The 27,345-nt window shown below is 36.8% G+C and overlaps 1 protein-coding gene across 7 annotated transcripts in view; it reads right to left on the bottom strand.

Moving 5' to 3' along the window:
• ERC1 (ELKS/RAB6-interacting/CAST family member 1) overlaps positions 1-27,345 on the bottom strand; it is a 289,289-nt gene that overhangs the window by 109,157 nt on the left and 152,787 nt on the right. For 5 of the 7 annotated variants that reach the window (XM_065682550.1, XM_065682574.1, XM_065682560.1 and 2 more), the window contains one exon: positions 10,691-10,822. The exons of the other annotated variants lie outside the window; for them this stretch is intronic. In XM_065682550.1, coding sequence (XP_065538622.1) covers positions 10,691-10,822 — 132 coding nt within the window. The remainder of the gene's footprint in view (positions 1-10,690; positions 10,823-27,345) is intronic. 7 annotated transcript variants of the gene reach the window in all.

Genomic DNA, 27,345 nt, shown 5'->3' with positions numbered 1-27,345 from the left:
CCAGAAAAATTTCCCAGAACAGATGTTAAGACATGGAAAAAGCACAGGCCAGACTTGGGACTTAAGCATGTAATTTAACTGCCTCAAGTAACATATTACAGGGAGAAAGCATTGAGTCTGACATAACTTGGATTGCCAGCAGGACCAGATGGTTTGCTTAAATCACAAGCTAATAAACCTTTACACAAAATAAGAGGGAAATGAATTATGGTTTCATCATAGCCCCATTTTCGTTAAAGCAGTAGGGTGGCTTTAGGTACACTTAAAAACTCTATCCAAGACTCTTAACTAAATTCCTGGCTATTCTGAATTAAAGAAACAACTTCCAAATTCTTATAGATACTGGGAAAGCTGTTAGGCATAGCTTTTTGAAAGCTAAAAATATCAGAGGAAAATGAGAGAAATAAGTAAGCAGTGACAAGAAAAATCTCTTCTCCCCCTGAAAAAATTAAAATGCAATTTCTGATTTGTAAGGTAAGGACAGCCCTCAACTAGGAGAACAGCTGAAAGCTCTGCCACACTGACAGAAGGTTATGAAGCAGAATGTCTCTGCCCTACCACACACGCTAGAGCTTTGGCTCCAATTCAAGCCCCTCTTATTCACAACCAGTATACCTATGCCTGTAGGGGTACAGAGGATTGCATCACGGCTGTTGGCTTCTCCACTATGCCAATGCGACCACCGCTAATCCTTTTGAAGCAGATATATAAGGCATTAAGATCCTTTACCTTAATTTTTATTCTGTAATTGCAGGCACTCTGAAGATACACTAAGGTGAACAGATGTTCACCTAAAAAGAGCATTCTTCCCTACACTAAACATAATCAACCTATATTACTGCTTCATTTGTTCTGTGTGATCACTGTTAAAAAACATTGCCACACGATCCTATGCAGACAAGCGAAAAACTTTTTTCTTCACAAGCTGGAATTCCTTAGCTGAAGATCCAATCTAAAGACACTTGGAAATAAACACAGCAGAATACTGTGCAACAATTAAGATGTTTCTATACATCACATTTACCTTCATCTCAAAGTGGATGCCAGATTTATAGCACGTCTTTTGCCAAGGTCAACCGTGTACAGCATCAGAGGGCTCTGCAGACTGCACACAGAGGAGTTCTATTTTGTTTGCAACAGAGGGGAGTTAGTGTCTGGTGGATTATCGGTTTTCCAGAGAAAAGGCAAGATCTTTCTGGTAATCTGTAATACAGCAGTCCTTTTAGGGATGAATTTTGTGTTTGTTTTCATTAGCGTGTAAAGACTGAAGTCTTTGTGCCTCTGTTTTTCAGGTTGTTACGATTTTGCACATTCAGCATCCCTCTTAAAATACAGTGTTTTAGTGGCTTAAAAGAACTGGTGTCACTGTCCTATTCTTACATTATTATATGGGAAAAAGGAGAGGAGAAAGAGAACAAAAGACTATGGTCTGAAAAGCTGCAGGATACTGTAGTTGAATGCAAATTTTCTTATCACTGTGAAAGTGAGATATTTAGTTGATGGCTCTTATTTTCATGAGTTGGTCTCTCAACAAAATCTTTCTTTATCAAAAAAGCACCTGATAATGAAGAGAAGTTAATACTCCGTATTGATCCTTATTCTCTCTCCACTGATAGATCTAGGCAATGTAGATCACTAAAATTAGACTGATCAGATACCTGACATTATCATGTTACTCCTACAGAAGCCACAGAAATAGAAATATGTAAGTCTTTGTCAAGGATTATGTTACTTGAGTATAAGTCAAAAGTGCTTTTTGCTTATACTTGGAGAGCGCTGAGCTCTTGTATGAAGGAGGAGGAATCAAAATTCACAGATGTTTGGAAAAAAGAAAACTACTGAGCCGCCAGACTTCAGGACTGATTAAGTCACAGCTGTGTCCTGTTAGGATGTTTGGAGGTAGATTTGACAGTTCTATCTCCTAAACAAGGGCCATAAGCCATATAAATAAGCAACAGCCTACTGCTGAGACAAGAGCTCTTGAGAAAGAAGCAGTAATTGTCTCTGCTTAACAGACACAAAATATTTGAGTCAGGCCTGGTGAAAAATGTATATATAATCCTGATTTCTATTTACAACAGAAACCTGATGTAGTCTCTGGTATCTGAAGACTATAACAAGTTACAATTTTATTTCTGTATTTCCCTCAAGTGGAACAATTGTCCTACAAAATATTTTCATTATGCTTTTTAACCCTTGTAACCATACCAAAGAAAGCTGTCCTGCTTTATGTTACATGGATCTGTAAACTTAGGAAGCTGTCTCATGTTTATTTCCTGTGGCTAGCAGTGAATCTCTCCAGCCCCTCAGGAACACAGCAGCAACCACTAAGGATAATAAACAACCTTCCAAAAATCTAGATTTTTATCACCTTTTAAATATCTCTACAGAAGCAGAGAGACTAGAATATAGCACATTCTGCACAGTTTTGTACATACGCATTCAGCATAATGTGTTACATCCAAACAGAATTCTCTAGAATTGTGCTTAATTCATGATACTTCAGTCACAACTCTAGAAATGGACATCTTCAAAATAGCGTGACCATTCTTAGGCTACATCTGCTCTGTGATTGCTGCTAAGGTAACAGTAGCAATTGGACCAAAGAACGCCTTTCAGCTCAGACTAATTGTCCAAGGATTTCGGGAGGTTTTCAGAAGCCTTCTGTAGATCATGCCGATTTCCATTTTGCTGCATTTCAGTTTCAGGTTAACTAGGGTATGTCACCATGGTAGACAGTTTAGACATAACTGAACAATATTCAAAGTAAATACTTAACTGCTGTGCTACACAGCATAGCTTGTCAATTTATATAGCAAAGATTGATTTTACAAGGAGAAAAATTATGGGATGATGTATTACCTCACTACAAGTAGTGAAAAAGTGATATGCTCAACTTTAACACTCTTTTCCCAGAAGACATTAAGGATCATGAACACAAATACATGAAAGCACTGTTTTTATGTGAAAGCATATGCATCGCCACATGAAGGTTAAACATGTGGCTACCTGAAGAAGTACAGTCTCATGGGCAAGCTCAGCAAAGTTTCCCCCTCTACTAACTTGTGGAAGCAAATCTTAAGCATTGTAGTTAGCAGAAAGCAAATAGCAGAACCTAACCACAGTAACTAGAAAGTAATCCCAGTGTACCAAGCCAGTGGAACTCAGGCTGAAATTCAGTGAAGGGTTTGAAGGAATCTGATGGTAAACAGCAGTACAGTAAAGTCCAAAAGCTCTTGTTTGAGTAGGAAAAGATTCAAGAGAAGAGGCATCCTCAATTTAACGAACCTCAAGTTTGTTACTCTTCTGTGTTTCTCTGTATAGGTCTGGAAAGAAATACACTTTATTTTCTTTAATTTCACGGATTTAGGGAAATAAAATGATAATGTCAGAAAAAGAACATGTATTTTAAATTTACAAACCTAATCCATAAGACTAATGAACTTTTCTAATACTCTAATCTACATATTATTGTATCACACTTGCAGCTAAGATCACAGTTAAAGAATACAACTGGAAAATGCAACCAAAATTCTAAATTAACAAATTGTAACACAAATATTTGCTTGGGTCCTTACAATTCCAAGCAAGCATTAATGTGACCAAATATGCAAGACTTCAATTTTTTCTTGAGCCACAACAAATAAAATACTGTCTAGAGGTAGGTATGTGAGAACATTATGGAACAGGTAGAGAGATTCTAGGATAGAACTTTGTCACGAATACTTTACTATTATAAAAGGCATCATGTGAAATCAGTATTTACCTATTAAACAATAAAAAGGGATAAAAATCCATGCAAAAAGATAACATTTGCACCGAATTTCTATATATCAGTTTCGATCAGTGTTTCTCATCTCATTAAATGTAAAGGTGACTTACACGGTGAAATGCTTAATGTATATTTTGGACAGAACTTATCCTTTCAGTGTCCCAGATTCCCCCAAAAGTCATCAAATTTTGCCCACTTTGCAATCTTAAACGAGTGCAATGAATTAAACAGAAATAAAGTCTCCATCCCTGGCGGTATTTAAAACACGTATAGATGTGGTGCTTACAGACATACTTTAGTGGTGGATGTGGCAGTGCTAGGTTTATGGTTGGAGTGGATGACCTTAAAAGTCTTTTCCAACTTAAACGATTCTATGATTCTAAAATATTTAGAAGTTTTTCCCCTATAATGTCACAAAAAGATCTGTCTCAGATTTTCTTGGGCATGATTTCTTCTCCTCTGTTACAGTTCTTAAGAAGTACATTACTGAACACAAAAGGAATTACATACCTTCCCATGTAAGGAGTGTGATGCGACACGAATCTGTATTTTTAAAGGAAGAAGCTACATAATCTATTTAAATACCTTGGTAGAAGTTGTAACTTTAGGGAGAAGCAGTGATTCTAAAAATGTCTCCTAGCATATTCATTGATAAAGACATGGTACGCAGTCTACTTTCCCAAAGTGTCAAAGTGCAATCTCTAACCGAAGGAAAAGAATCAGACAAAAGAATTGAAAAAAAAAAAGAAATCTCTTAAACACAATGACAAGACTACACTTCAGGCTGACAGCTGACTTAAAAAGCCCTTAAGAAAATTTTATCAGTAAAAGAAATTAAAATGTGAGGCTTTAGCACAGATTTTTTTTCTTAATATGAATACACAAATAACTTTGCACATGAATGTATACACATACACTCAAAATTAGTTTGGCAGACTTCTATAGAAAGGATCTTTGTAGAAAATATGCAAGAGAAGTTCAGCCAAAGACAATGTAAACTGCTTGGAAAAATCAGTGGGAAGCAATAAGGCTCAAGCACCTCCACCCCCAAACCATACTTTGGATTAATGCCTTGATCTCCAATCACTTGATTTATCAAACTTCTCGTAAGGAGATAAAGAAGACGCAAAAAACATTAATTAAAAGCAAACTGTCCAGCATCTATTACAGAGCAGTCAGAATTCTGCTATTTCTGTGGTGCTCAGAAAACACCCTATAGGTAACTCATTCATGAGAAATTCCACTTTATATTTTCCATTTACAGAGACTGGTAGGAAGTAACTTAACGTGTGAGTATTTGTGCTCTGAAATAATTCCAAAACTTCACATGTTTTAGAAAATATTTTAGAATTATTTCAGTAACAGAATGCTCAGTTAAAAAGGTATGTGTTTTAATTTAGTTTGAATTTTTAGAAGGTACTTGATAGGCTAGGGTCTGATATATAGTATTTCTGTTTCTATTCTCACAAGAAAATGTAATCTAAGTAATACATGCTAGAAAGTTAAAACAGGACAAGAACAATGGTCTGATGGAAGTGCAAATGAGGGGTTTCATTAAAAAATTAGGCAGAATTTCTCTACAGTAATTTATAGGTAAGGCAGAAAAAGCTCTTGGAGGCTGCACTCTACATTCAAACCTTTGCAGTCCCTACACTTGCTACAGAAATCCTGGTGAATAGAAGATGGGGAAAAAGGAGTCATCTGTGAAGGAGGTTCTAGTTGAATCACTAACCTATTTCGTATTTATTCTTACTAAATAAACAGATATGAATTCTGAAGTAGATGTATGTGACAGAGAATTTCAGGAGTCTTGTTATCAACATATTTTACATGTATTATGTACCTGAAAGAATATTAAATCCTGCTGAAATAACTTACAGAGACATTAGCATAAGAAAATACATTCAAACAATAAACATTACAGCACTCAGTCTTCTATTTTTCCCAAAAGAGCAAAGCAGAGAAACCCACCCTTTGTAAGGTAAAAAGATAGTGTATGAACATAGATATAGCTATTTATAGGTCTATATACTTAAAATTTCAGTTAAAATTTCCCATTGAGAACCATAACTTAAAAAAACTTGATGGAAGGTGTCAAGATCAGACTGCTAACTTGGAAATTTCAGTTTAAGTAACTACTTTAAGAAAGGAAGGAATGAACAAGTAATGGCCAGTATTTCATGTGTTTATTTGCCATAACATTATAGGGTAAGGAGTTAGATGGTAGCTTATACTACAGAATGCATTTAAGCTGGAGTCGATATTCATGCAAGAACAGAGTTACACTATTATGAGCAGAAATACTATTTAAATTTCTAAAACCTGCTGCTTTTCAAATTTGAAGGAAATAAAAGAAGATAGAGAACCATACGTTGCAGTCAGGCAGTGCATCATCTCCCTCACAGAAATAGCAGCCTATTGTAAAGGCCACAATAACAGTTTCTGCTAAAAATATTTTTAGTAATAATACTAAGCAATTCCTGCCTCCACTTCTCAGTCCTGCTCTCATAGTTCAGCGTTCCCTCAGATGCTCCTCAAGTTCTGCCTGGGGATCCACAAACCAGATCAGCAAATTGGTTCCCACAAAAAGAGTACTTCAAAAAATCAGATCACTCTTACCATGAATTAGGTCTGTCCTGGGTTCAGCTGTAATGGTTATTTTATTCCTTCCTAGTAGCTGGTGCAGTGCTGTTTATGAACTGGGGGGAGCTACCCAGAAGGGCCAGATCGCTGCTTGGGTCGGACTGGGTATCAGTTGGCAGGTGGTGAGCAATTGCATTATGCATCACTTAGTTTAATTGTTTTCCTTTTTTTCCCCTTCCTTTTTTAGTTTTATATTTTCTCCCCCTGTTATTTCCCTTGTCATTATTATTAGTAGTAGTAGTTTAGTATTATACTTTAGTTATTGGACTGTTCTGATCTCAACCCATGGGTTTACATTCTTTTGACTCTCCATCCCACCTGGAGAAGGGTAGGGAAGAAAGGGAGCAGTGAGCGAGCAGCTGAGTGGTTCTGAGTTACTGGCTGGGCTTAAACCAAGACAGTCCTTTTCACAACATGGCCCCAGAAGGACCCAGGCTCAAAAAACTGAAGGGACATGCACTGAAGTATGGGAGTGAAAGTCAGCAAAGTGAGGGAGGACATAAGTACCTTAGGTCAGTACACATTTATAAACTATGCCTTCTAATAATGAAGGCTCAAAATTTAAGTAATGCTAATATTGTGCTCCTTTAGCCAAGGACCTGACACTAATTATTGATTGTCACTGAATCAACAAACCTGAACTTCTGTTTCACTTTATTCCACAAAAAGGGCCTTATTCTTTCGTGAAGACTGAAACGCATTTCCAGCATTGTCCTGAGAATGGTGCTGATTATGACTAAGTTGATACAGAAGATAACCTCCTACCTTCCACTGCAAGAGAAGGGATGGTAAGATGCACCAGGTCAGCTTTAGTCAGAGGGAGACATCTTCTCGTATATAGTGTATTAACACAGTTAACCTACTGCCAAAGTTAATACACACTGCCAGAATATTTCCAAACACTGCATTAAAGAGAGCAAGATTTTAATCTGAAATGTGTCTTTGAGAACCATGAAATACTGAGTAGCTTCATGGACACTGTAATTCAAATCTGAAGCCTGTAAAATAGAGAAACCATACATCATGACGAGATGGAGGGTAGGATTACACAACACAAGGCTACAAAACTAACATTAAATACTGGGGGCAGAGGTACACACAAATGAGATGTCCTCATACCTTGAACCATTTAAAGCCAAAATGGTTGACCTCATGCACTGATTCATTAAACAGCTTCAGACAGGCAGTGAAGTGGCAGAATGGTAGAAAACAAGATAAACAGAAGAGAGGAAAGAAAAAGCATGCAATTAAAAGCAAATTATAATGCATTTGGACAACACTGACATCTTAAAAATCAACACATATCACTCATACTTGGTCTAGGAATGTTCCTCGCCTATTGTTTGTTTATAAAAACAAAAGGATTTGCCATTAATGTCATATGGAAAACAAAACTCTGCATTTTAAAACTGAAGCTATCGAAGGGTGTCTGTTACAGCTCTACAAAGAACCACCACAGAACATGATGAAACAAAGAGGGCATTCTTTTAAAGTAATTGAAGGAATATGAATTGAAAAACAGTTGAAGAAAAGTCTCTTCCTCACCTTGGGAAAAAACCCTACTGGCCAGCACTTTATTACTTAACTTTATTTAACTGATAGCAAAACAAAATCCCAAAGGACAAATGGGGCACAGCAGCTCTCCTGGTGCAGGCTGGAACAAGACACTCCAGTTGCTTTTCCTTTGTGCTGTCTTATTGATCATATTTAAAAACTGTAACTGGTCAGAGCTGGCAGTTTAGTTCTGCTGGAGTAAGGCACTGCTGTCAATCTGTAAAGGTAAAGATGTTGACTTTTCCCTCTTCCGATACTGCTACTTTCAATCCATCCTTCTTTTAACTCCTTCCTTCTGCACTGCAACATCCAAATTATTTTTTTTTTCCCCACAGTGCTGTTGCCCATCATATTCCACCAATCTTTTCCCACAAATCTTACTCATCTTGGATCTCTTCCTCTCCTCTCGATCTCTTACAGCTTATTGAGCCTCAGACTCCACACTTATTTGCCTTGCCTCATCTTTCAGATTGTACACCCAATTTGAACTCTCCATTCACCAGGTATTTCCCTTTCCACCAAGCTCTGACCATTTGACCTCACTGTGTGCCTTTCATCAGGCTTTGATGGTGAATTCTTTTGAAAAGTCTCCTTACTGCCAAATTTGAAATATGTACATAATCCCAGCGCATCATTCTCTTCCTGTATTCCTGTTTTAGGATGCCTCATGTACAAATAAAGCTTCACTTTCATAATAACAGTTCCCTATTTTACTAACCCAGACTTATTTCTTCTATCCATATTAAACCTGCTGCTAAAAGCTCACACCGGAGACATCTATGAGGAGCTCATGCTCAAGATGCTAAAAAAGAGATCTCCTTTGCATCCTGTGACTGAATCTTCCTTACTACATTTTTTTTTCCATCTAGGACAGAACTTCCATATTTTTGTTAAACTTCATAGTATCTTTGACTCAAACTTCTTTAAAGTTTATTTCTAAAGTCTTGCAGAATTTCTTTTATGGAATATCTCAAATATAAGACTTTTTTGACTGCATCTGTATTACTGAAGTTCTTTGGTAGGATTTCTTCTGTGTTTGGACCTAAGCAAAAATCATTCTTGTGCAGGTTGTGCCCATTTGTGAAGTAATCTCATTGTCTGTAGCTTTGATCATGTTAATGCTACAAGCATACCTCTTTGCTAGTGAATCAAATGTAAGCTACCCATCCTTTGAAAACTGTACTCCACCCACTTTTCACTTTTAATACTGAGATGACCTGTGACCATCCTCTAGTAAAGGCCCACATTATGTGTGCATAGAATTTGTGAATGTTCATCTTTGTGCTTACTTCCCTAACTTCAGATTCTTCTAACCTCTACAAAATTAACACACTCTACCTCCTTCAAAACTTTCTCCCCAAAAATTCATGAAGCCATATGCATCTTGCTCTGCATTTTTAGCACAGACTTCAAAGAGTGAGTTCTATATGCTTCTAGGTGCTCAAAGAATATAGAAATGGCTGCTTGGTCTTATAACAAAGAAATTAAAACATTACGACATCCTAGGCACCAAATCACATACTATGTTGTTTATTTTTGCATCTCAGCATAGAACCTTCTCCCTTGTGAGCTATGTATTTTCCTTTCAAGGAGATCTGATCTTGATGTGTTATTTAGTATGTACTTAACATTTCTGTTTCATGCAATTTTTTAAAGGCTACAAGAACACTGGAAAGAAGGCATTCTTGAAAGTGAATTCCACAACACTGTCTAGGATCTCAGGGTACAGCAACCAGAATTATTCTCAGAATGACTATAAGTGAACAGCTGAGCTTGACTCTAGTCTAAAAAGAAACAGTTGCTTTCTTCTTCCTGAAAATTGGATTATTACTAACACATTTATATCCTCTTTTTCATTGAAGTCTGTGATATAAGAATATATGTTGGAAAAAACATCTTAAAATAGTTTAAAGTGCACTTAGAACTTCTTCTATTTAAATAACAAAGAGAAGATCACGCCATTGCAATGCAACTGCAACCGACCAAATGCTCCTGTTTGCTAATTATAGTCAAGTAAGGAACAGTGAAAGATACTGAAGAGGCTCACAAAAAGCACAGTAAGAATGCTAGGTTCAGCTTCTCCTTTAAAAATTTTACCAAATTCTCATGGAATTTTATTCATTACTTACAGTATGTTTTCTTAATGATTACTTATGTGAGTTAAAATCAGGCACATGCACGATTCTTCAGAGCATCTTGTCAGTGGCACAGAATCAGTTAACGCATAGAAGTTTATATCTGTGGCTTCAGCACACAAATATGTATTTTCTGTGTGCATGCTTGGCTCAAGCTAAGGGGTTTGCCTCTTTATCCAGTTGTTTTGCAAGTGCAATGAGACCAACGTTCACAAACTCAACTATGCTAATAAAAATCATCGTCTTAAAACACTTTCAACAAAAAATACAGTGAACTTAACGTATGGTTACACATAGGAAGATAGCTTTTACAGGCAAGGCAGATCAGAAGAGTTACTACTTAAAATAGTATTTTAAATCTCAGGATACCTTATATTTCTTTTTAACTTCAAGAAAATATTACCTACGAAATACAACTTATCATGAAGGCTTTGCAGACTTTTTGAGTTGTTACCTAATGTTGGAACAGTGATACAGGATCATCAAACAAAACCATCTGTGTTTCATGGTAGAGTAGGGAAAATAGTACTTTACTGTCTGGTTACTTTCCTAAGACGACTGCCAGTGACTTTATAAGATTGCAGACCTGTTTCTCAGCATTCATCCTGGCTGACTCCTCTTGTGCTAGCACCATTTCCCGCTCTGCAGTTATCTGAACACTTTCTCTGAGTGCCTCTTCCAACTCTTCAATCCGATCATCCTTTTTACGCAGATTGTCCTGGAAAATGACGGGAGACGAGGTGAAGATGGCTTGTTTGGAATTACAGCCTTTTAATCAACCATGTTTTATGCCAACCAAAATGTGTTTCTCCCTCCCAAGGTGCAACTGCAGGTAAATTATCTTCGCAGAGAGGAGAGAAAGATGAAGTGATGCAAGAGTAGGAGGAAGATTACAGCAAAGAGAAGGAGAAAGCTAGCAAAGCAGGACCTGAAAGAAAGAGTGCTTGCCCTCCATGGTGGATATACCAGAGTCCTTTCAGATTATACAGCATAGGGTTGTTGGTAAATAAAAATTAGTAAGCAGTTCCAAAGAAGCACAGAAGCCAGAATTCATGGGAACATAGCAGGCATCGCCCATTTGCTCACACATTCACAAGCAGGTGTGGTAAGAAGGGAAATATTTCACTGCCGTTTGGAATTTGCCATTTCCAAGTTAAGGGGAAGAAAGGTAAACATTAACCCAACAGTTTTCCATTGATCAGATTAAGTCTTTAAGGAAGTTTATAATCAAAAATTCTCTAGGAATTATGAAGGATTCATCTGGGCTGTCTGAATCTCAGACATTCAAGTATCAAGACTACCTTAAAATTTATTCTTCGATTAAGAGCATCTTCACAATTGCAAGTTCAGATGTCCCATATATATTCAAAGACCATGGAAGAAAACTGCATTGCTCCTCAGAAAACATCCTGTTTTACTGGTTTATGTAACAGTGTAACTTAGAAAAACTATATACAAAACTAATGATATTGCTATTTTTAAAGAAGACCCTCCTTACTTTAATACTGCTAGGAAAATAAACGTGTATCTCCTGCTTCTGCTGTAACAGCTTGGACAAAAGACCGCAAAGCAGGCTGTCTTGACACATGTATATGAATTGTCTTGGACCAATGGCTATTTAACAAATCTATCAGAAATGAGCAGCTTGATGGAAGACTTCAGCATTTCTTGACTTGCAGATTGGCTTAGATCATAGGATTCAGATGAGATATTAATGCGTGTTTAAGTTACCACATGGGATTTTTAGCCATCTCAGCAGTAGTGGAAGAATAAAAAATGTTTCTCTTTGTTTCTTGCATTTTGCTTTTTGTCAGATTTCCCTCTTTGTCTTCTGACCTTTTGTATTTAGGATTGAAATTTTCCACTGTTTCTCTGAAAGTGTTTCACACCATATAAAGAATAAGGAAAAAGATGACTGACTTGGAAAAAATTTGACCCTGCAACCTGCATAATGCAAGAATTAGTCTCTGGAGTTTAAAGAACGAACCTGACTTACTTCTTAATTCCTGCTTTCAAGAACTTAGGATATATCACCAAGGATACCTGTTGTAGGAACACCATTTCTGGCAGTCTTAAAACTGCCACTTTCAACGAGAGTGTGCTCCAGCAGAGATGCAAAGCTTTATATCAGACCAGTGCAAGACCCTTGGCACCACTGCCTTTGTGCAGAGAAAGGCTAGTATTCAACCACTAGCACAGGTGACAGTATTTGTCAGGCTTTGCAGGCATGCTGATGGTTACTTTCCAAAATCGATTCACAGGGCAAGTAATTGCTGATTTCTAAAGAAACAAACTGAGATATAAATTTCTAAAATAGGAGTTGCAGAACATATTTTAATACTATTTGACTCTTCCTGAAACACTGAGAATATCTCCCACAACTATTTTATGGTTATGATTAGCTTAACTGAAGGTTCATACAAAAGATGAATAACAAGTTTACAGAAAACATCATAATATTAACTGTTGCCAGACATGAATAATATTTACTTGCTTATCTGCATTATACAATAAATATCGATTGCGCTTCTTGACATATTATTCACAGATTGCCAAGTGTGGAAGTGTAGCTCTCCATTTCAAACAACAGAAGTGAGAATGCTTCATTTGAAGAGTTAAATGTAAAATGGAAAGTGCTTTAAAATAAGATTGCAGAATAAAACATTCTAACACATAAGGTAAGAGGTGAATTTGATATTGTATTTATACCATATAGTGCTCAATTCAGACCTGTGAATTCTTGAGGGACAGGAGGAAGAGCAATTGGCGATACCAAACCTGATCAAGATAGTGACAAATGCACTTGAAAAAAAAAATAAATCTATATTCATATAGAATTATTTTTCCTAAAACAATAGACAAACTTAAACATACATGGTAGATGGTTGCAAGTTAAAATACTCCAGTGCTGACTACAACCAGCTACTTAGAAACAAGAATCTTTTATCTTCAGTCTAATATTAACAACCCACACAGTAAGGAGAGATCAGTTACAAGTTTTCACTTTGTCTCAGACAAACCTAGTTAAAAGATGCGCAAGTTTACTCTTGTAAAGGTGTCACAATGTGTGTAACCACCTTACAAAGCCATACCGATACCCGTTGGGAGTAGGAGATAGCTGCATGGCCAGGCAGCACCTCCACTGGTGTAGAATAGTTTCAAGGCTATTCTTTTAAATAATTGCTTTGTTTCCAGCTTTTTGGTTCATGACTAATTGATTAGCATGTGAATTACTCTTCTTTAAAATGCAAACAGTTTCAATCAAAACATACTAATTAGAAATAAACTAAATAAAAGTGAAGCAGAATTTGGCTTTTAACATACCAGCATGTTTTTTGAGTTGTTTGGCTCTAACTCTCAAAACATGCCAGACTCACACTGACCTTCAACCCATACTGCTGCTTTCCTCTTTTTAGTTACATGAAGTCTTCTATCTTTACTGTGATAAATAAGCTTTAAACTCTGGAGAAAAACTTCTGTTAATTGTAACTACAGTTATGACTGCTTTTTTTTTTCCTGCAGTGACTGATCCTCCGAAGCAGTGGACTAGAGTACAACTTGAGTTCCTTCATATATATATATATATATATATATATATATCAGAATGTGACACTGAGGGCAAATTTATCTTCCTGTATTTTGATAAAACTGTAGAAGATAAGCACTGGCAGTCTCCTTTCATGAAGCTTATACAGAGGACTATTCAGAAAGAAAATAAATAAATATTACTTACCTGTACAGTAACTGGATTCTTGAAGATGTATTACCTAACCAAGTATCTCCGTGACCCTCCCTTCCTCTCCTCCCAAATCCAATATGCATGAGATTGCACAGCAGAGATGGAATTAAACTGGGATAGAGGAGACAGCCCTGCCTTTATGCTCACTGGTGGCAGCACAAAGAAAATGAAAACCCCATCTGACACTGCAGGAGTGCCAAGAGTTCAGGCACAATAAAAATTTTTGCTACCTATCCTATGACCCCACAGCTGATTCGTATGCAAAACTCATTCCAATACATGTCTGTCTGACAGCCTGAAAGGAATAGGAGGTGTGACTGACGCACATTTCTGGTCTCTTTCCTTCACTTCAGGAAGGAAGTGGTAGGATGTCCAAGTGATACATGTTAAAAGGATGTATCAATTTAATCTATCCTGCATTCATGTGATGTGTAATCTGTCATGAAGTTTTATGGAGGTGCGTGAAAGAGGATATATGTTTTCACCGAGGCATTTAGGTTCAATTAAATCTGAGGTATCCTGGCAAACTTCTTCATAACTATGTCTTGAACTAGACTCAGAAAGGTTTTTATGGCCTAATTGCACTCTTTGAAATGGAATTAAGGTAGATTTCTTTAGTTAACTCTTGGGAAAGATTAGTAACAGTTTGAGAAGGCAGTGAAATGCTTAACTGCTGAAGACATTTCTAGGACTACCCAATCACGTAGGCAGGGAAAGATCATTTTCATATAACCCTGTAATTAACGCACTAGCACATTTTACCTGGGTGCTTTCATAAACCAGAAAGTAAGAACACAGTACTGAAAGCATTTCAAACTAGGAATAAATTATTTCTTAAACAGTGACATCATTACATCATTACAAGCACTTATTCCTATGAATTACTGCTCTTCATTACCATGTATTTCCTCAAAAAGCCACAACCCAGATAAAAAATCCAATGATAATGATCTCAGTCCATTCCAGATGGAATAAAACTCTCCCTAGAAAGAAAAACCCTGCTTTGTGAACTGACCTTCCACTAAGTAAGTGCAACCTGGGAACTCCGGACTGTCAGCTGCCTCAAGTACTACTTAAAGCTTCCTCCTGGATACAAACTGTCATTTAGTTATTGATACAGCATTCACCAACATTTGGATGCAGGCCATCTACAAATGTTAGGAGTTTTCCAGTTAAAAAACAAAAGGAGCTGATCTCTACAGATCCCTGCAACTCTAGAGTGCATGCTGGCTGATTAATAGGAAAAACTGGAATCTTACCAAGTTTCTCCCATAAAGTTCCCTGGCATCCTGTCTTTGCCCACAACCAGTAGGGGCACCAAACATGAAAAAGGAAAAATAGGTTCTGCTGTAGTCAGCTCATTACTGAGGACTTCTGGGTTGTCATCTTAGGAGTCTACCAAAAGATGCCGAAAGACTCTCACTAAATTATGGAAGGTGGGTTTCTGCAGTGCTGGTTAAACTACTGCACTGCTGAACCAAGAAGGAAAGATGCGATACCAAAATGAGAATGCTACTCTTCAGAAGATGACAATTGATGAAAATAAATGCATTTATTAAGTAATCTCTGCTTTTCTCTGAAAAATATTTAAAAAAACCTGCACACCTTTTTAAAAAAGTCTTTAAGACCTTTAAGAGAATATACAATGTGAAGGTACTAAATATTACAGTTTCATTTGATTTCAGAAGCAATCACAGGGCTTAAAACTTAGGTGAGGCTTCTTCATTCAGCTCTATCTGCTGATCAGCTACTTGAAAACATCTCTGAACAAGAAGAACATGCAAAATTTCTCTTGTAAACACCTCTTACTGATGAGACAATACTTTGACTTGATGGGGTTTTAAGAATATACATTGGGTAAATGTAGGTCATATCACCATGGTACATAACTTGAATGGTAGTTATCATAGAATCTAGCTCAAGACTGCTTGGGGTCCCTGTGGAACTCATTCAAAGGACATGTCCATGGCGGACGATTTCTCCCTCCGTATTCATTACCATTTCCTGAAGAAAATGGCAATAAAAAAACCCCACAGCATGCTGTCTTGGAAAGTGGAATTGAAGACTACTTTATAAATTCCTGAAGAAGGAAATGCCTTTAGGGTAGTGCATAGATTGGTGCCCGGATGTAGCATGAACCACAAATAAACAAAGATTGAATACTAGAGATACTGAAAATAAAAAGTAAGTAACAGAGAGGCAAACTACCATGTAAACAGCTGCTACTATATATATATTGCTGGGCAAAACCAGGAGAGTTTATATAACCACAAATACTAATGCTAGTATCATCGATGCTGCATACAGCTGAGTTGATGCCCTCAGTCAGCAAAAGAACTTCAGTATCAGGGGTTACCTGTCATGGGGAAACCTCTCTCTGTCTAAGCATAAGCTGAGTATATCCAGTATTAGGTTTATATGAAGTCCCTGTATCTCACCAAGTGAGCCAAAGAGGGTTTTTTTGCAAGTACATCAACAGCATATGTAGTTATCCTGAATTCCTGAATGAAAGGAACGGTCTAAGAGCTGAAAAGCCAGAAACTGACAAGCAGGAGCTCCTTGACTAACATTTCCTCATCTTTGGAGAGATCAGATTCAAGATGCATGATGACTATCTCATCATGTCAACATCTGGAAAATTGCATCTGCCAAGTAAGACACATGGACTGGAATTCAAGCCTGACAAGTTGTATAAATGCAGAAAAATAACAACATGTGACAATGAAATAAAACTGCAGTAGAAGAATTTCATTCCACTAGGAGCTGAGAAGGAACTGCAACAAAGCTGGCCACAGCACTGCTTATGCCACACTGAAAACACGAGGGACAGCAGAAGGTGATGAGTACATTCTCCTGAGAGTACCACAATGGAAAAAGAGAAGATGTGTACATCCAGAATATGCATGCACTGGTGGATCATCAGTTGCAGAAAGAACAAAATGGATAAAAATTATTTCTAGACATGATAAATTGAACCAGTGCATTAAAATTAGCACAGTGGAAAAAAAATCATACGGAAATCAACAGTTTATGAAAAATGGCAAGTGTATTTTTCTTTTGAAACAGAAAGGTAGGAAATGGAGTGGTGTTTGGACAGCACTGTCCCTTGAATATCATTGCTGTAGGTTAGGACAACACTCAGGAGTAATTCAGAACTAAAAATGATGCTGCTAACAAAAATATTTGCTCCTGTGTACATGGGAAGGATGCACACTTTAAAAGTTACCTGTATGGACATTCACTTAAATGAAAATCGCCAAATTGGCTCAACTACAGAAGCTTATAAAATAGAAAGAATAAAAACAGGGAGGCAGCTGCTCTACCCTGCACAAAGTCCTTGCGGCTACCTACACCATAAAGGAAAAGAGAAAAAAAACCCCACAGATAGTAAAATATGTCTGTAAAGTAACACGACAGATTTCTGATACGAAACATACTGGTACCAAGATTAGTTACACAGAACCTAACTGAAGTGGTGAGCATCAGTAAAAAAAATGCTCTTCTCTACATGCTAAGAAGATAAACACAGAATCAATTTGTCCATCTGAAGTTATGTGAACTCATTTCTGTTCTTAAACATACAGGTCACAAAGAAGTAGCAAAAAAATACAAAGAAATTGCAATCCTACACAACAGCATTAGCACTGAATGATAGTTAACACTAAAAGGAATAATTTTGAGGTATGTCCAGATGCAAATTACATTCCATATGTGCAACATGTATAATCCTAAGGGCGAAATGTGCATGCACTTGTCCCTAAAACATATTTATATGGAAAAAAAAACACCCAAACACATGAAAATTGGTAAATTTCATGTTACCACTCAGGTGTGTTACTTTCAAAAAGTGTTTCCACAATATGAAGCAGTTTTGTCCAACATCTGGAGCAACCTAAAATACACAGAGCTTGTGGTAATGGTAAGAAAGGATCCTAATCAACGCTAGTTGAATTATGCCCATCATAAAGCCCTGTAGTTTCTATATCTTTCTCTGCTATTGAAGAGGAATTCCACTGCAATTGAGATTATTTATACATTTCTTGAGTGAGAATGAAGAGGAAGAAGAAAAGGACATTTTTAGACACTATTACACAGGTCTAAAAGGGAAAGGCAAAACTGATTATTCCTATGAGAAACTGGCAACGTTTCTTCCTGATAGCTGCCATGTTTTTGACACTTCTTTCCTGTTACTCTAAGCTTGGCGCTCCCAACACAGCAATCAGTTAGGTATGTTGGTTTTGTACAGGCACTTTTCATCAGTAACAGCACAGACACACTAAAGTACCTTGCCAATACTAACAACCAGGTTTACCATTTAGCAGTTCACACAAGGTGCCAACAGCTTTAACATTTTGCTTCAGCTGTTGCAAATTACCATATTTGTATTATTTAAAAGCTACAGGGACTAAACTTTTATCTAACCACAGTGGGTCACTGCATGGACTATTGGAATAAGACCGAAGGCTGACAATACAGTTGTGAAAATGCTCTGAAGTGAGTAAAAGCATGTAATTGTTATGGAGGCTTGTGGTTTTTCTTTGTCTGCTAGTTGTCTATTTTTTCTTTTTTATTTCATTTTATTTTATTTCATTTTATTTTGTGGCGTGGCTTTTGAGAGGCTAATTGGGAAAATGCTACTGTAAAAGGATTTCTTATTCACACACAAATCAGTACTATGCCTCAAGACTCCTACATTGATAGGGGATTACAGCAAATAAAAAAAAATAGTGTCAGTTTTAACTAACTGCACTATTAACATGAAGCTCGAACCCACACATTATTCCCTTGATAGAGGCCTAGTCCTCTGAACTCTCCTTGCCAGTGTAAGCCCTGTCATCATCACTGTACTAATAAATCACAGTAGTTGCAAGATCTTCCTTTCTTTGCTCATTTTCAATCATTCAGCAAAAAAAGAGCAGAGAAGCAGCACGCAAGGACAGCCAGCTATAAAAGTTCATGTCTTCCCTCTTTTTCATAGCTGAATGTATGACAAAAATTGCTAGTGAGACACCACCACTGAGGAAATGAATCTCTCCCACTCTTTCAATTTTGAAAGGAATTCCTGCAGTCACCTCTGGTCTCATACATTTATTTTATTTTACATTTATTTGATGCCTTTTTCTTGATTTTCATCATAGTAGAGCAGCTATTGTATTTGTGCTAGCAACTGCTTCTTTTAACCATCAGTTCAGGGATAAGGCTAACAGTCTAGCAAGATGCTATTGCTAACCACTATGCGTTTACTTAATGTAACAAATGCCCAACATTATTACTTTTACTCATGCAGATGTACCCATATCTCCCCAACTTCAAACTAGAGATCATCAAACCAATTTCATGTCACAGTCAAATTATCGCTGTTTCTCACACCATCTGGGAACACTCCAACCCACCCGCAATCCCTCTGGAAGCCAGCTGGATTCAGCTACTAACGAAATACACACATATTAATTTAGCAAAATGTTTTACTTAAAAGATTAAAAACAGGTTTCTGTTATTAATTTCTTTACAGTAAATACACAGATCAGCCTTACCACTGTATCTAAAATGTAAAGATACATTCAAATACAAGAAATAAACATATTTACGACTTAGATACAGTAACAGAAACTCAAAAAAAAATCACTAAGAAAGAATCAGGACAAATGGAATGACTTAAGTGTGCAGCAGCAGTCAATTCATATGCATGTATGGAACATGAAACCTAATAGAAAAAATTCATAACAACAGAATACTGAAAAGCAAAAGTTAAAGTTGGGCATTTAGACATTAACACCATCAGAAAACAGTTTAAAAGTACTGAAATGAAGTATTTGAAAGAAAAGCTTCCTGTTGGTGTATTTTCAGTGTTGCACTGACAGTAGCATTTAAACAGGCAACACAGAATTGCAGCTTTCACAAAAATTACCATTTCAATTCACTGGAATAGAAGCCAAAAGGATAAGAAAGTGTAAACTCTTCACATTCTGAGAGAGTTTCACTTCTTTGTATGAAACTCCAATTGTTTCTATAAAAGCCTGAACTAGTTCTAATTAGTCCAAAATGATAATCTATTGTTCTCAGCCTGTAAAGCTGGAAAAAGTACTCCCTGGCTCTTGTCCTCACTCATTTCTTTTCATGTTCAAGTGTTTAAATCTATTTAATATCTGTTGAAATGTAAGTTTCTCCTTATGCTTACTATTTTCTTCCTTTTTTTTTTTTACCTCTTCTGCTTTTGCCATATCTTCTCTATGGTGAATGGCCCACGTCATTACACATTATTCAAGTGGTGAATGTACTACTGATGTGTACAGTGGGACAGCAGTACTTTCTGTTTTGTTGTTTAATATTTCTTAACATTGTTTTCTTTAACAGTTCTGCTAACCAATAATATTTTCATGAAAATACTTAATTCCAAGACTGTTCTACTATGGTAATACAGCTAGATCAAAACCCATCATCAAACCAGCAACTAAACCAACACAATGTCTTCAAAAGAATTTATCATAGAATCATAGAATGCTTTGGGTTGGAAGTTGGAAGGGATCCTAGAGATCATCTAGATCCAACCCCCCTGCCATGGGCAGGGGCATCTTCCACTAGAGCAGGTTGCTCAAGGCCCCCTTCAACCTGGCTTTGAACACTGCCAGTGATGGGGTACCCACAGCTTCTCTGGGCAACCTGTGCCAGCGCCTCACCACTCTCATAGTGAAGAATTTCTTCCTAGTATCTAATCCAAATCTACCCTCTTTCAGTGTAAAGCCATTGCACCTTGTCCTATCACTACATGCCCTAGTAAAAAGTCCCTCTCCATCTTTCTTGTAGGCCCCTTTAGGTACTGGAAGGCTGCTATAATTGTTGATGAACTACAATCATTGACAAATTATAACTGACTATAGACATGGTCTAGAATGTTAAGGAGACCATCATCCTTTAATTTTTAGTAGAGGACTTAGTTTTCCCAACCACCTGCATTTTGATCTGAAAGTACCTCAAACAAAATTCAACAGCTGAAAGGACTGGTGCTGACTTGTATTATTTTACAACCTTCTGTCAAATAGGAATACATGATTTGCAGCGTAAGCCTCAATCCCACCTAATATTTGCACATCACAATAAGAGCAGTTGTTCTGATATATTCGAAGATATTTCAGCCAGAGAAAAAATTCATTAAAAAAGTGCTAAAGACAGAATAGGCTTGTTTCAACAAAAAGAAAAAGACAAAACAAAGAACAACACCCCCCCCCCCCAACCCAACCAATTCCCTACCCTGCCAAAAAAAAAAAACCCAAAACCAGAGTAGTTCAAGGGTGACAGCAACTTCTGCAGCTTAGTAAGCAAGATTAAGGAATAATACTCAATTAGAATCAAGTGAATTAGGTTTAATTACTGAAATAGAGGAAATTTTTAAATGGAAATGCTGAAGCATGTGTTGCCATAGGCACTGAAAAGAAAAAAGTCCACATGCATTATCTTTTTAAAATGAATTCTGAATTCTGTCTGCCTTTAGGTGCCCATCATCACCCCATTCCTTTTTTTTTTACTGGGCAAAATAAGAACAAGGCAGAATAGAAATTTTATTGAAAAATGAGACCATGACATGAGCTGAGGCAATTGGACATTTTTATTCTTGGGAAGAGATGTGTTAGAAACCATTTTCAACACAGCAAGTGAAAAAAGAAAAAAAAAGGCTTGTGAGAGAGAGAGAGATGGGAAAAAAATATCAGAAGAGGGAAAAAAAGTAAATTTATTGCCATTTCTCAGGCTCATGAAATAAGACACCAAAATGAAAAGAGAGCTGTTCTTCCCCTTGAATGTACTCCTATTGTTTTGCTTAAATCTGGCCCTCAATGTTTTCTACTCTCAGGAGAGGCCTCCTCACAGGAACCACACCATGTTGTCAACAGTTACATTAATCTCTCTGACAGTTTTTAGGAAAGGAGTTTGAACTCAGATACTACTCTTGGAAAAAAAAAAAACCCCAACCTATGCAAAAAACATCTAGTGGTTAAGGTTGCTGGCACAAATTCAGCTCTCCAGTCTTCACTGTACTTAGTTTCTGGCATATCATAAAGGGTGCCAATCCCGCTCTTTGCCAAACAGGCAAGAGAGTACAAATAGCAGGTTTCATCTTCCACTCACACCTAATGTTTCTGCAGAAAAGACTGGGTGAAACTGTGTCTGAAGAATAATATTCCTGATGGATCACAGAGAAATGTTAGGATGTAGGGAGTCCTCTTTCCTCCATTAAAAACTCTCAAGCCATATAATGGCTTTCTCTCACTACAAATCTCAATTTGCAGTTAAGGAAATACTGGGATAATTGGGAGAGTGCCTAATGCTAGTTGTAAATAGTGACTTTCACAAAATTTTTCCAGCTGTCTGTTCAAGACTGTAGAGCATTTTTACATTGCTTAAGATGACAGAGTCAAATGGTTCATCTTTTTTAAAGACGTGAAGGCAGTGAATACATTTAACTAGAACATAATAAATGTATGGTAAACTAAACTGTGAAGTGAAAACAAATGGAGCAGATGGCTAAGTGTCTATCCAGGGATATGCTTATCCATTCCAAATGTCACGTGTTTTCAACCTTAGTTTCTGTAAATGTTATGGTAACAGGTATTCTATAAGGTGTGCTTCTGGTCAGACACAGAAGGTATTTCCTTAAAAATGTATTTAATGCCATAAACATTGATTCTGTAGACTGACAGATTCTGTCTCTGTAAGAACTGCCATATCAAATCTAAGAACAAGATCATATATTTATTCTGATATTTAGATGGAGGAAACCCCTGCATTTTCTTTCTTTAATAATACAAATGAATAACTCATGTAGGAACAGAAGAATCTGTTTCTGAGACAAACCATTTTCATGTTCAAAAATAAGTTATTTTTGTTGTTGCTTCAACATGCAACACTGGCATGTATAAGCCAAAATGAAGGCAAAATGAAACTGGTCAGACCTTGTAAACATCCATCAGAAAAATATATCTTTACCAAAACTGGAGACAGGGCTGTCCCAACAGTTTGCTCATGGCTCACAGCTCTCATTGTAAGAATGTTGGAACACCAAGATCTCACAAATCCAGTAAAATTAAGAAATTGGAGAGGTAAATCTACACTTTATAATGGCCACTTATAGTACTACATATTCTCCATATGCAGCTGTTTGGAGAAACAGAGATCACATGTCTGTATGGAAAATTGGGGAAAAAAAATACTCTTTAGGCTTAATGTGTACAAAAGCTTGTCTTGATAAGCTTTCTTCAAGTAAATGGAGAATTCCTGTCTTGCAAAGTCCATCAGATCCACATGTAACAGGGTAAGACATGAAAAGGACTAATATTCATCTAGGCAGATGCTGTAGGGCTTGACTTTATCCATCCTTATTGGTGAAGATATTTTTCCTACCTTGATATGTTTACTTTCTGGTGATCTGTTGGCAAGTCTTCTTCCTCGAAATAAAGTTGTACTTCATGATTTCAATAGAGAAAAGGGAAGAAATTTTTTCTTTTTTAGCTAGAAGCTACACTCTTGCTAAGATGGAAATCCAACAGTGTCATTTTTACATGAAAACGTAATTTCATGATAGTGCTATTTCATACTATACACCAATTTTTGGTACTGTGCAGTATTCCTCCACTGTTGAGTGAACTAGCATTTCTTTCCAGTCCTGCTTCTGTGATATTAAATGATAAAAATTATTTCAGATATTAACACTGTAAAAATGAATGCCTCTTTTTTTTTTTTTTTTCCATTAGGATGCATTACAAACAAAGAATATCCGTGTCCAAAACTACTATATTACTTCACACAGATATAACAAGATATGAAGTGAGGCTGTCTATTCATTATCCATACATTTGCTATGTCATAAAAGTAGATGTATCCATAAATGCTTAATTAGAAACTTTAAATTCCTGAAAAAACAGCTACGATTCAAATTAATCCACCTCCCTCCCATGAAACTTCCCCTCACTATAACTCAAGCAAAGCCAACCCAAAAGGTCATAATTTTTGGAACTTCTCCTGGACATCCAGGAAAAGCTCTCTTGACAGGGAGAGTTATTATATGATAAGAACAAGAACTAGTTTTTCTAAAAGCATCTGCCAGGGTTAAATATTTGCTTGTGTCTGCAGTAACTGCGCACACAGTGCTGAAAATCACAATCCTCCAAATAAGTATAGAATGCAACGCTTGTGGAACACTGCATTTTCTGTAACATATTGTAAAAGCTGATGGAAATTAAAATTGCTACTGGAATATTACATGGCTAACAAATCATGATGTGTATTAAAGTCTCTAATGCATATGTATATCCTGTTTTGTAATGCACAGCCAGCTGTCACAGAATCACTCAAAGAAAGAGCTGGAGGGTCAGTTGATCCCAAAACTACCTACTGGCTACCACTGTGTTTAGCTCAAATACAATAGGAGGAATAATTTGCATGCATTTATTCCATTTAGATTTTCATGAGGTTCTTTAGAGATTGTATTTGTTCATACCTGCTCCATTTTCATTTTAAAAAGTCATATACAATACTGAAAGACAGCCAGTACAAAACTGATTTACATCATCTCTGAACTCAGAATCATATTTAGCTTAATCATCAAGAACATGTAACAGTGTCTCATCCTTTATGGTGACTGACGAGAAAAAATTATCTCTTCAAAAGAATGCCAATAAATTTCTTGAAAACTGAACTGCAAAGCACATTCATATCCTTTCAGTGCTTTATGTCATGAGTTCCATCCTACACAACAGGAGGTTCACCTAGAACTGAATATACCATTTGGTGAAATTACAGCCACCTGTGAAGATGCTAATGACACCCAAGGAACCAATGACACCCAAGGAACACGGACACCTACAAGGCTGGCTAACACTAAGAATTATGCATGGAGAGGGAGGCCAAAACATCTTCCTGATGTAATTGAGGTCTAAAAAGTATTGGGAGAAGAAGGGAGAGAAAAAGAATGCTTTGATCTGAATAATTACCAAAGATGGATCTGAGCTCAAAGAGAAAATACAGGTCTGATACATCAGACTGTTCTCTGGAATAAATCCTGCAGCTGGAAGATGGCATTAAAGAATACATTTCTACTAGGCTGACATGGAGTAGCTGTCAGTTTCATGGGCCTTATCATGTTGAGCTGGGCTATCCAAGGGATAACAAAAGTTCACTCAGATGGAGGGCAAGGCTGGAATCTAAATATGAAACTAAAATTAGCCAGAAACTCATCAGCACTTAAAATTCACTTATCCCAGGGAAACATGTAGCACCACTTAGATAGCATAACCAATTCACTTCGAAGCTGATAGTGGCTAGGAAGTTGTGGAGGAAATCTTGAACTTCAAGTTTAGAAAACTTCCTTTTAGTCTAACCATTTCTTCAGAGGCTTTGCAGACACTGTCCAAATCCAAGTTCATAGATTAATTTGGGAAGCAAGATCTCTCTTTACTAACAGCCCAAAGATGACAAACCATCATTTTCATCACAGCATGGTATTACCATCAACAGATCAGCTGAAAAAACTTCAGCCACCCTACCCTCAAGAACCAATCATAGCATATCAAGAGGAAATTCTTCAGCAATTTAAGACCAGATTTTGGTTGACATTCAATGAATTTAGAAAACTCATTTGATGAGAAGGTATTTGGCTGCCTATCAATTTCACTGAGCTATGTTCAGATCCCATTAAAACAATTTTACCAAACAAATAACTGTACATTTGTTTAGATTGAAAATTTAGTTCTTTCCACTAGAAGGATATCTTTGTTATTCAAAGGTCAAAAGATAGAAGACAGAAGAATTATATCAGCACAAGGAACAATCCACATATACTTGCATGTAGAGTTCACAGAATAGGCTTATATATTAAATTATCTAAACTTGGTGTGGAAAAAGAAGAAAAAAATTAGTACGTATACTTGGTTTTACAGCTGTTCATTAAAGCATGCAAATATATTTTACGCAACTTCTGGACATACAGTTTGTCACCAGCAATTACAGATTGATGGATAGCTGCTGAAATGCAGATCCAATAGTACACAACTCCATGCCACAAAGTATCCTGAAAATGTCTCCTAAAAACTCTGGAGGACGCTAGAGTGGTAGAACAGGAAAATATGCATGCTACCTTCCAGATGCCAGTTCCAAGTACCCATTCAAATATCATGAAATTTCAGTAAATGCTACCTTTCTAGGACAAGGCAGCGTATCAATTCCTTTGCACAATAACCGAGCTTTAGTTACTTGAAGCAATTTTTTTTACTCCAACGGCTTGTTTTTTTTATCCTGCTTATAGACCAGACACTCGTTAACCTCTCAGATCTCTGGAGAGTTGTGGTTTAAGGGAACCCAGGAGGAAAAGACAAATTTGGAAAGCCATTTATCCATCTCACTAGAATTGAGACATTACGGTTTTCATTCTTCCCCCACTCCCCAAAATACCAAATTTCCATCATCAGAGCTCTCTGAATAAACGAACATTTTGTTACTGGACTCAGGAAGAAAGAAACCACATGCCTGTTAGGGACAGAGTGAGGAGGAGTGGAGTATGTGCTTGGGAGCGTGTTTATTTGACTGGATTGCAGACGGTCAACCGAAGAACATGCAGATCGTATATTTTTAAGCATTTCGTACTGTCTTATTATTAATTCCAGCCAAAACCACCAAGACCAAAATTATCTGAAATTGGTGCTTGTGTGTCCTGACCCCAAAGCCAACAATGGTTCCATAAAAAAAATTAAAAAAATCCATGTTCCTCTCGTTTAAATTTATTTTTTTTTTTTATTGATTAGAAGGCAGTGCCTTTTAGAGTGGATGGAGAAGACAGGTCTCCATAACTAACAAATTGAAATGTGGTCCTGGCTAAATTTTACTTCCAGGAAACTAAAACATTGCAGTACTTGAGAGAGGGAGGCCGTAAGCAGAGGGCTCTTCTAAAGGAAGGAGTTTTTATTGAACCTGTCACTTGTCATTAAACACTCCATATTTTACCTTAGCCTGATATTTTCATTAGAGCATACAGACCTTTTTCATCTGTGAATGAAAGCATTCCCTTCAGCCTTGTTTTGAATATGGGGAAAGACTCTCTAAAACTGAGCCCACCCAAACAGGACAATTAGGTTCACAAAAGCAGGAAAGCCACTAGGCAAAACCAAATAATATTAATACTATGGTAGCTGACACATTGCAATGTTGACTATCACATTACACTTCAATCTTAAATTCTTACATGCACTTAATAATGTCTATTTTTAATCTCAGAAATACTTGCATATAATTATATAGAAAACAAGAGACACCAGTGCAGAATAAAACACAACACAAGCAAAGAACAAAGTATACTGCTGTATATATATCACCAATTGCAAAACCTGAATGTAAAAAGGTAAAGATAATAAAATTATACACTTTGACATCTTTGTAACTTATTTTAGTTTTCCTATTAGACCACCAACCTACAACAAAGTAAAACTGGAGGAAAAGAGAAAAGCAGCAAACAACCTGGC

Source organism: Lathamus discolor, chromosome 1 (assembly GCF_037157495.1).
Source record: "Lathamus discolor isolate bLatDis1 chromosome 1, bLatDis1.hap1, whole genome shotgun sequence".
In the NCBI taxonomy this organism is placed as follows: Eukaryota; Metazoa; Chordata; class Aves; order Psittaciformes; family Psittacidae; genus Lathamus; species Lathamus discolor.
The sequence above is the reverse complement of the archived record's forward strand: the minus strand, read 5'-3'. Positions and strand labels throughout refer to the sequence as shown.